Source organism: Musca domestica, unplaced genomic scaffold (assembly GCF_030504385.1).
Source record: "Musca domestica strain aabys unplaced genomic scaffold, Musca_domestica.polishedcontigs.V.1.1 36, whole genome shotgun sequence".
NCBI lineage: Eukaryota > Metazoa > Arthropoda > Insecta > Diptera > Muscidae > Musca > Musca domestica.
Window position 1 is genome coordinate 8,207,912 of NW_026712318.1, and position 9,868 is coordinate 8,217,779.

The following is a 9,868-nucleotide window of genomic DNA, read 5'->3' on the forward strand; positions in this document are numbered from 1 at the left end:
TTGACAAGCGGCTAATTGATCCGCGATAGATGTTTGGAATTTTTTATAATAATAATTTATAAGTAAAATGTGTTCGTTGTTCGTTATGTAATGTAGGGGCATTAGAAATATGGTTTACCGGTTGCGACAAGATGGAGTACAGCTGCTGTTTGGAATGGTATGTCCGATCGTTTGTTTCGTTGAGAAGAAAAAATCAAATTTTGTTGAATAGACATCTGAGTTAGTATAGTGGAATGTGAAATTATATTGGGTTCCATTTTTGCGTCCTGTGAAATTAACAGGCCATTGGGTCTGAGACCCTTAAAATTCTCTAAAATACAGGGTGAGATGAAAAAAAAGCAAGCAATTTTACACTGTTTTCATTTCTAAGCCACTCGTACGACAGCTGTTAAAATTATTCTAGTGACAGCTCATTTTATTGTTTACAAGTTTACAAAAGCATTTTGGTAAGAATTTTCTAGAAAAATAGTTATTCGTGATGGAATTTAAGCGTGATAGTGTGATTTATTTTTATTTGACTGGAAAACCATAAGTGCTTATCGTTAGATCACTCCAGCATTTAAATGTGAATAAATCTTTTGTGTCTCGTACCATCGCTCGTTACCGTGATACCGGTAGCTTAGCCCGCCGCCAAAGAAGTGGATGGAAGAAAACAGCAACATCAGCAGAAAAGGTTCGAAAAGTAAAGAAGCGACTTGATCGAAACCTGTGTCGCAGTGGCCGAAAAATGACTCATGAGCTGAACATATCGCAATATTACATTCAAATATTGAAAAATGAGCTCGGGATAAAGATATTGAAATTGCAAAAAGTGCAAGAACTTACACCGTAACAGAAAGAAAATAGACTCAAAAGAGCTAAAGAGTTGCTTCGCTTGGCCGGAAGTGGTGAACGGTCGAATTTGGTTTTCTCCAATGAGAAATCATTCGTTGTCCAGCAGTCGTAAACAAACAAAATGATCGTGTTAACTTACCAAAGAGGTCAACTGAAAATGTGCACCTTCGGTTGACCACCAGAACTCAAGCGCCGGAAATGGTGATGGTGTGGGCCCCCACAACAGCTGATGGTCGCTCTTTGCTCGTATTAATCAAAAGAAATGCCGAATATCATCACGAAAAAATAAAAAAATGCCAAAGTCTCGATCACCTAAAGCAAGCGCTTCGCCGGGGAATGGGCCAAAATACCGCAGAACAACATTCGGGCAGCGTGTGACGGTTTCATTGGCCGTTTGAAGGCCATAATTCGTGCCAAAGCTGACCAATTCGAAAAAAATCTAAACTTATTCTAAAATTTGTTGCTATTTCCGACATTTTTTGCTTTCATTCAAAAAAATAAAAAAATAAAAATGTAAAAATTATGGCGTTTGACTTTGTTGCAGTTTTTTATCTCACCCATCACTACCACCATCACTCACGATTGTTTTTCATACCCTCCACATACTTTGCAGGTTATATGAAATTCGCCAATCCTTTTATTACTCTTCGAAATGAACATTCGATACGTAACAATATAGCCCCCATGTATATCTTCGTCCGATTTGCCTTTTATTGTGCCCCAAACTTGTAATATCAGCCCAATTAATATGGGATTTTGTACATATAACCAGATTAAGGAAATAAGTATGCCAAATTTGAACGAAATCGGTTAAGATATAGCTATGGCTCCCATATATATTAATCATCCGATTTGTTATTTTTAGTCCTCCGCAGCCGTAATATACACTCCGTAACAAAGATATTTGGGGAAATATATCAAATATAGCTCAGAAACACCATTGCCGAATTTTATCGAGATCGGTTCAGATTTGGATATAGCTCCCTTCTATATCTTTATCCGATTTAAGTTAGTTGTGCACCAAATGGGTAATATAAACCCGATTTGAAAAGGCACAAATGCCCCGACAAATTTAGTAGGAGTCGATTCAGAGGAGGATATTCCTCTCATACATATGTTCCTTTGCACATTAAATCATAACTACAATCGTAATTGGTATGATTTAGTTCTCACAAATTCCCCATAAAAACTGTCATTTGTTAAGTGAAGCTCTACCAAATATGCAAAGGGGTGTAGGGTATAATAAAGTCGGCCCGTCCGACTTTAAGACTTTCTTTATAGATGTTCAGGGTCATTTTTTTAAATATTGACCCGGCCCAGCCCGGATAAAATTTAAGAAATGTTGAAGTACTACTACGTATTATGTAACTATTTGAAGGGCTGGTCAATCGACAAAAGAGTGCGATTTTCAACCAAAATGCTTTAAAAATATCTTAAAATGTAGAATTTTCCGAAATCAGAAATTTTCAATTACAGTTAAAATGGTTGGAAATTAGTGCCGAAGAAAGACGAATATAAACGAACCTCCCTTTTTCGTCATTTTGATGATGTTAGCGACACTATTCAACGGAATTGTTTTAAATTTCATATTTGAAGATCCTAATGGGTACTACAGCCTATGATACTTACTTACTTATAAAATCATTGCCTTTAAAAATGGGTATGTCGGTCAACCTTTTGTAATAGACTTAATAATTTATTTTAACTTCGATAAATTTAGGTATTTTGAGATCTCATTATATAGAAACCTTACTTAAATTAAACCTTACCTTAATGAAAATCTACATTTTTGTATAGCCCTTCTATAAGATACCCCTGATTTTAGTTAGGGTATAGACCATATTTTTTAAATCAATTGCGGAATAACCCACTTATATTGATGTTGTATCTTAATTAATTATAGTATATTCTTATATCATCTGTTGTTACAAATAGTAAAAACAAATTGTTCGATTCGTTTATTCATATTCTGTCCAGATGTAGTTGAAACGACAAATTTGTAAATGAATTCCATAAAATATAAAGCGTGTGTGTGTGGCAGCGATATCAGAAATATTATGGACTGTTGCTAATGGCTTTGGATACTAATAGCGCCGATAAGCATATTTAATAAATATTTACATTCGAAAAAAGCCAGAGCAGTATTGCAATGATTATCAACACCAATGCATACGTTTGTAGGCCAATTCGATTGGAGGTTAAATTTAATTCTCTATTTTATTTCATCGCTACACTTGTGAATTTTAAACAAAGTGAAGGCATTATTTGCCTTTTGAAGATTTAACATTTGTCCTCCAGGTTTCATAAAGCCGGATGACGGTTTATTCTTTTAATCTGCAAGCTTCTTGGGAATTACCTATTCGTTTTAGCATACTGGTAATGCAGACTGAAATTGGTTTGCATTACCTTTTAATGGTCTATTCGAACTAATATAAGTTTGGTACGGATTTTTATACACTACATCATGTCGTGGTAAAGGTATTATGTTTTTGTGCATTTGTTTGTAACATGTAAATGAAAGCCAAATAGATCCATAGTTATTTTTGAGGATCTTCATAGAAACATTTTCTGAGTCGACTTATGTATGTCAGTCCGACAGTTCGTCCGTCCATCTGTCCAGGTATTTTTGTGTGCAGGTCGCATTTATTATCCGAATGAGATAACATTTTTAAGCAAAATTTGTTTGGCCCAAGGACAAATCCTACTAAAATTGGTGAGACTCGGTTCAAATTTAGATATAGCTCCCATATATATCTTCAACCGATTTCGCGTTATTTGTGCACCAAATGACGAATATCAGTCCAAATGACCCGAATTTTGGCACATCCGAGCGAATTCAGTTTAGAAGCAAGTACATCAAATTTTTTGAAAATCCGTTCAGATGTAGTTGTAGTTTCCATATATATGTTTCATCCGAATTGGTGTTAAAGACCCTCACAAGCGTAATATGCACTTCACAAGATTGATATTTGTTACCAGGTATCAGGTACAGCCGAAAATACCTCTGTCAATTTTTATCGAGAAAGGATCAGATTTGGATATAAATATCTTGTTCCGATTCCAGGTATATTGTGGACCAAATGGCCAATATCAGCCCAAATGAACTGAATCTTAGCAACTCCAACTGAGTTTATCCTAAAAACAAGTTCTTCAATTTTTATGAAAATCGGTTCAGATTTAGCTACAGCTATATCCCATATATATGTTTCATCCGCTTAGGGTTGTAAGTCCCTCACATGCGTAATATGCACTATACAACAATGATCTTCGGTACCAGATATCAGATACAGCTCAGAAATTAGTGTCTATAATTTAGTAAAGATCGGTTCGAATTAAGATATAGCTCCCATATATATCTTTAACCGATTTCAGGTTTTTTGTGCACTAAATGGCTAATATCAGCCCAAATTGACTTAATTTTGGCACTTCCGACGAAATTCAGCCCAGAAGCAAGTACTTCAAGTTTTGGTGAAAATCGTTTTAGATATAGGTATAGCTCTTATATATATGTTTCATCCGATTTCGTGGTAAAGTCCCCGACATGCGTAAAATGCACTACACAAAAACAATATTTGGTATTTGAGAATTGCTTCAAATTTGGTATTTGAAGTACGTAATGGATACGACAGCCAATGACGGAAAAGTGTCTATGCAGGTCCACGTTTTCGCATAGCTCCCATATAACGGTACCTCCCGATATTCGGTATTTTGATGATTTTAGCGACATTATTCACCGGAATTGTTTTAAATTTGGTATTTGAAGTTCGTGGTGGGAACTACAGCCTATGACAGAAAATTGTCTTTTCTTCAAGTTATTCAAGTTTCGTATTTGAATATTATAATGGTTTATAACAAAAGTTGCCTATGCAGGTCTACGTCGTCGTATAGACGACATTCGGTATTTTCAAGATTTTGAATTGCCAAAATCGTTGCACATTTTGGAGGGTATTCAAATATCAGATTCAAAAATAATGAAAATTCATTAATTGTTTTTGTTAACCGGTTTAACTGTGATTACGCAATGTTATATCTTACATTTTATCATAACCATGAATCGTATTACTGCTCTACAAATTATCATTAACCCCAAAAATCTATAAAAAAGGACAGTAGTATATTTTTTCTCTATTTTATACCGTTCTTCCCACCTCAACACTTTCATCAAAACACTTGTGATTTTTTAATGACATAAAATTAAATGGGAAGGCCATGAAAAAACATAGAATGCCAATAAATTTATTTCAAAATTTTATAAATTTTCATTTCATTATATTTTCAAACTCGGAAGATTCAAAATAATTTCCGTTTTTTTCAATATTTTTAATTTCAAACAAGCGCAAATTTTTCGTGCATAAAAATGGCTCCCGTAGTAAAAGGTCAGGAAATTCTTATGGCCCTGGAAGAAATTCAAGAGCCAGCTAACTTAACTGAAGTGGTTGAACATCTGGTAGAAAATTTCGGCACCCCAGTAGAAAACATCATGAAGAAGGCACAATCCGCCCTGGAGGCTGGGGTTAAATATGGTTATATAGAGAAGGAGAATGAATTTTATTTTATACCCGAAGATGCCAACGAAGCTGATGGTGGTAATGTGGAAAAGAATGCTGTAGAAGCGAAGGCCGAGCAAGCGAAAGATACAAGCGATTGTTATGGCAATCAAAGAGGTATGCGAAGACGTCAAATGGGTGAGAAACGAAGACGCAGATCTCGCAGCCGTTCGGCACGCAGAAGTTCAAGACGTCGTCGTCGTTAAATTTTGAGGTTATTGTAAATTTGTTATTGATGTATCGTAATTAAAATTAAATGTAATTTTATTTTTTTTATTCATTTTATTTTGATAAATTATTAAAAATATATATATTTTTGAAAATACTTAAATTATTTTTTCTAAAAGTTATTTTATGACGTAGGGAAATTTAAGGAACATGTCCCAATTTATGTATAGCATAGCACAGGTTTGCTCGTTTTTACTCAAGAGAGAAAAATTTTGCTGAAGCGTGGACTTTTTTTCGGAGTCTACTCTTCATTCATATTATCGTTCAAAATAGAGCAAGCGTTTTCTTTATATAAATTGGGAAGGTGCCTAAGATTTGCTCTCTGTCCTAATCTCTCTCTCGCTAGAATCTTGTACGTACTAAAGGCTTTGAGGAAATTTGAACTGTAAGTGTACTTAAAGGCACTAAATTTGATGAAAGAATGTCTACTATATAGATTATAGACATTGCTTTGTGTTAGTATTTGATGTTCTCTGGAATGCCGTAATCGATTTTGTTTCTGCTAATGTCATAGAAAAGGTGAGGTCGATACCGAGGTTTTTATGCATAAAAAGTCTATTTTTGTGTATTGGTTCATGTGTTGCAGCTCATTTCGGAATATGTAATTCGAAAATATTTCAATGAGTGACTAAATGTTTCATCAAAGCCCAGGCGAAACGGATGAAGTTAAAATCTTGAAAATTTGCATGTGTGTCAATTTAAGTGTGTAGGGGTGAGGTAAGGCTAGGTCTAGGAAATAGGGGCTATAATTGTACAAAAAGTCACTAAAAATTTAAACCATTGCATTCGACAAACGGATGCATCTAAAATTCTAACATATTGAAAGAGACGCTGATGTGGTACAGTGTAGATATACCAAAGCAAAAAAAAAAAAGAAAAACACTAAGTTTGGTATCAATTGATATTGTGTGAACGGATAGAACTAGAATCTTGACATTTCGCATAAAAATTAGGTTGAGGGAATAGGGTTGATATAGGATGGTGCTTTTTAATATGTGTACCAAGTTTAGGAACTGTACTTAATAAGGAACTTGGAGCTGGAATTCTGAAATGTTTATATTTTGGAGTCACTGTTAATGTGTATATTTGAGATTTTGAAGGTGATTTTGGAAAAATGCACTAAAAAGTACGAACAGTACTAAATGGTACTATATTTGATAATTGTTGAAGAGATAGAGTTGAAAATCTGAAATTTTGTGAGGGGAAATTTTTGTTAGTTGGGTTGAGATTTGAGGTTGGCTTGGGATATATGTACTAAAAAAGTACAAAAAGTACAAAATGGTACCAAAATTTGGTATTTGAGAAAGGACACTTTTTGGGAGTTGGGGTTAGGATAACCCCTATTTGGAAATTTGTACTAAAAAGTACTTAAACTTACTAAAAAGTACGAACAGTACTAAATGGTACTATATTTGATAATTGGTGAAGAGAAAGAGTTAAGAATCTGAAATTTTGTGAGGGGAACTTTTTGTTAGTTGTGTTGAGATTTGAGGTTGGCTTGGGATATATGTACTAAAAAAGTACAAAAAGTACAAAATGGTACCAAAATTTGGTATTTGAGAAAGGACACTTTTTGGGAGTTGGGGTTAGGATAACCCCTATTTGGAAATTTGTATTAAAAAGTACTTAAACTTACTAAAAAGTACGAACAGTACTAAATGGTACTATATTTGATAATTGGTGAAGAGATAGAGTTAAAAATCGGAAATTTTGTGAGGGGAACTTTTTGTTAGTTGTGTTGAGATTTGAGGTTGGCTTGGGATATATGTACTAAAAAAGTACAAAATGGTACCAAAATTTGGTATTTGAGAAAGGACACTTTTTGGGAGTTGGGGTTAGGATAACCCCTATTTGGAAATTTGTATTAAAAAGTACTTAATAGTATTATTTGGTATGTGGCGAGGGAATAGAGCCGGAAATCTGAAATTTGGAATGAGGATCTTTGATGTTGTGTTAAATTGGCGAACCCAAGGGTTTTTGGAAATTCGAATTATAGGTGCACCAAAAATACAAAAATGCACTAATTTTGGTACCATTTGGAATGATGGGAACGAACAGAGGTATTATCTTGAAATTTAGTGAGGTTTTGGTTGATATACGGAGATGTTCTTGAAAATGTGTAAGAACTGTACTAAACGGTACTAAATTTTAACAATTTTGGTTTTGAATGTTATTATGGTTATTTGGTACATTTTGATGATTGAAATCTGAAATGTGGTATTAGGGTCGCTGTCCATGTATAGTCTGAACATATGGAGGTGGTTTCGGTACGAAAATTAAGGAATGGTACTATATATGGTATTGGGTGAATGGGTAGATATAAAATTCTGAAATTTGATATTTATTTTTCTGATGATATCTGTGTTTTGAGACTGATGGCGGTTTTAAAATGATAGTGCTGGTATCCCCTAATTTGAAAATGAGATTTCTTTTGGTATCTGAAATTGAAATATGGTGGTGGTTTTGGAAATGTGTACTCTAATTGTACGAACAGTACTAACAGAATTTAATTTAGTATTATGAATGGATAGACCTGGAATCCCGTAATTTGATATGAGGTCTCTCTTGGTACGTAGAATTGAGATATGGAGGTGGTTTTTGAAATGTGCACTACAAGTGTACGGTAAGTACTAAATAGTACTGTATTTGGTGCAAGTTGGAATTGGGTGCACAGATAGTGTTTGAAATATCAAATTCGGTAAGGTCGATATTCATGGGTAACCTGGACATATGGATGTGGTTTCGGAAATGTATACTATAATTGCACGAAAGAATTGGAAATAGTGCTAAAATCCTGAAATTTGATATTAAAGTCTGTGTTGATAACTGAGTTTGAGATATGGATATTTTTTGAAAATACGTTTTAACTGTACGAAAGTAGCTAATTTGCCACTAAATTTTGTATCGGCAGAAGGGAAAGAACTGGAACCGTGAAATTTTATATTGAGATAATTGATGGTGTCTTAGAGAAATTATAAGAAAAGTACTATACGTTACTAAAAATGTCTAAAGCTGAAATTTGATATTGAGGCCTCTTTAGTAATTTGCAGTAAAGAAATGGAGGTGGTTTTGTAAATGTGTATTGTTATTGTACGAAAAGTACGAAATGTTACTAAATTTTGTATTTGGTGAAGGCATTGGGCTGAAATTCTGAAATTTGATATTGAGGTCACTGTTGGTTTCTAAAATTTTCATACGAAGACGTTAAAGCAGTTTTGAACAGAAAAATTGGATGTGTGTCCATGGTGCAATGGTTTTACTAATATCCTCCTCGGTAAAATTCAAAATACACCAGTAAAGAAAGACCTAACGTCGGGCGGGACCAACTTTATGATACCCTACACCACTTTGCTAATTTACTAGAGCTCCACATAACAATTAAAAGATTTTATGGGATAATTTCATCATACACGCTATGATTATAATTGTAAATTAAAGTTCAAAGGACTAAATATGCCGAAGCATTTGTATCTCTTAAATTCGGACTTGTATTGCCCATTTGGTGCACAATTAATTTGAAATCAGATAAAGATTTATATGGGAGCTATATCCAAATCTGAACCGATCTCGATAAAATGTGGTAAAGATTTTTCTGTGCTGTATTTGATATATTTCCCTGAATATCGTTGTTACGGAGTGCATATTACGGCTGCGGGTAACAAATACAAAAAATCGGGTGAACAATATATTTCGGAGCTATAGCTATATCTGAACCGATCTTCACCAAATTTGGCATACTACCTTCTAGACTCAATTCGGTTGCATGTACCAAATTTTATCCCATTTGCGCAAATATTAGACGTTTGGTGTACAATAAAAGGTAAATCGGACGAAGTTATATATGGGAGCTATATCTAAATCTGAAACGATCTCGATAAAATTTAGCAAAGGTATTTTTGAGCTGCATTTGAAATATTTCCCCAAATATTGTTGTTACAGAGTGCATATTACGGCTGCGGAGGACAAAAATAACAAATCGGATGAACAATATATATGTGAGCTATAGCTATATCTGAACCGATTTCAATCAAATTTGGCATACTTATTTTCAGACCTAATTTGGTTGTATGTGCAAAACTTCATACTATTCGGGCTGATATTACACTTTTGGTGCACAATAAAAGGCAAATCGGACGAAGATATATATGTGAGCTATATCTAATTTTTTACAGATTATCTCCAATTTCAATAGGGTTCGTTCTTGGGCCAAGCAAATGTTGTTTGGAAAATTTCATCTCAATCGAATAATAAATGCGACC

At 34.1% G+C, this 9,868-nt stretch overlaps 1 protein-coding gene across 1 annotated transcript; it reads left to right on the forward strand.

Moving 5' to 3' along the window:
* Positions 1-5,101: 5,101 nt before the first annotated feature.
* LOC105261505 (uncharacterized) lies at positions 5,102-5,706 on the forward strand. Its single transcript, XM_011292193.3, has one exon. The coding sequence runs from the start codon at positions 5,192-5,194 to the stop codon at positions 5,585-5,587; it is 396 nt and encodes a 131-aa protein (XP_011290495.2). The 5' UTR covers positions 5,102-5,191; the 3' UTR covers positions 5,588-5,706.
* Positions 5,707-9,868: the final 4,162 nt, after the last annotated feature.

Bases quoted from the DNA above. Each gene is read 5' to 3' on its own strand.
- LOC105261505 (XM_011292193.3), top strand. From the start codon at position 5,192: ATGGCTCCCGTAGTAAAAGGTCAGGAAATTCTTATGGCCCTGGAAGAA.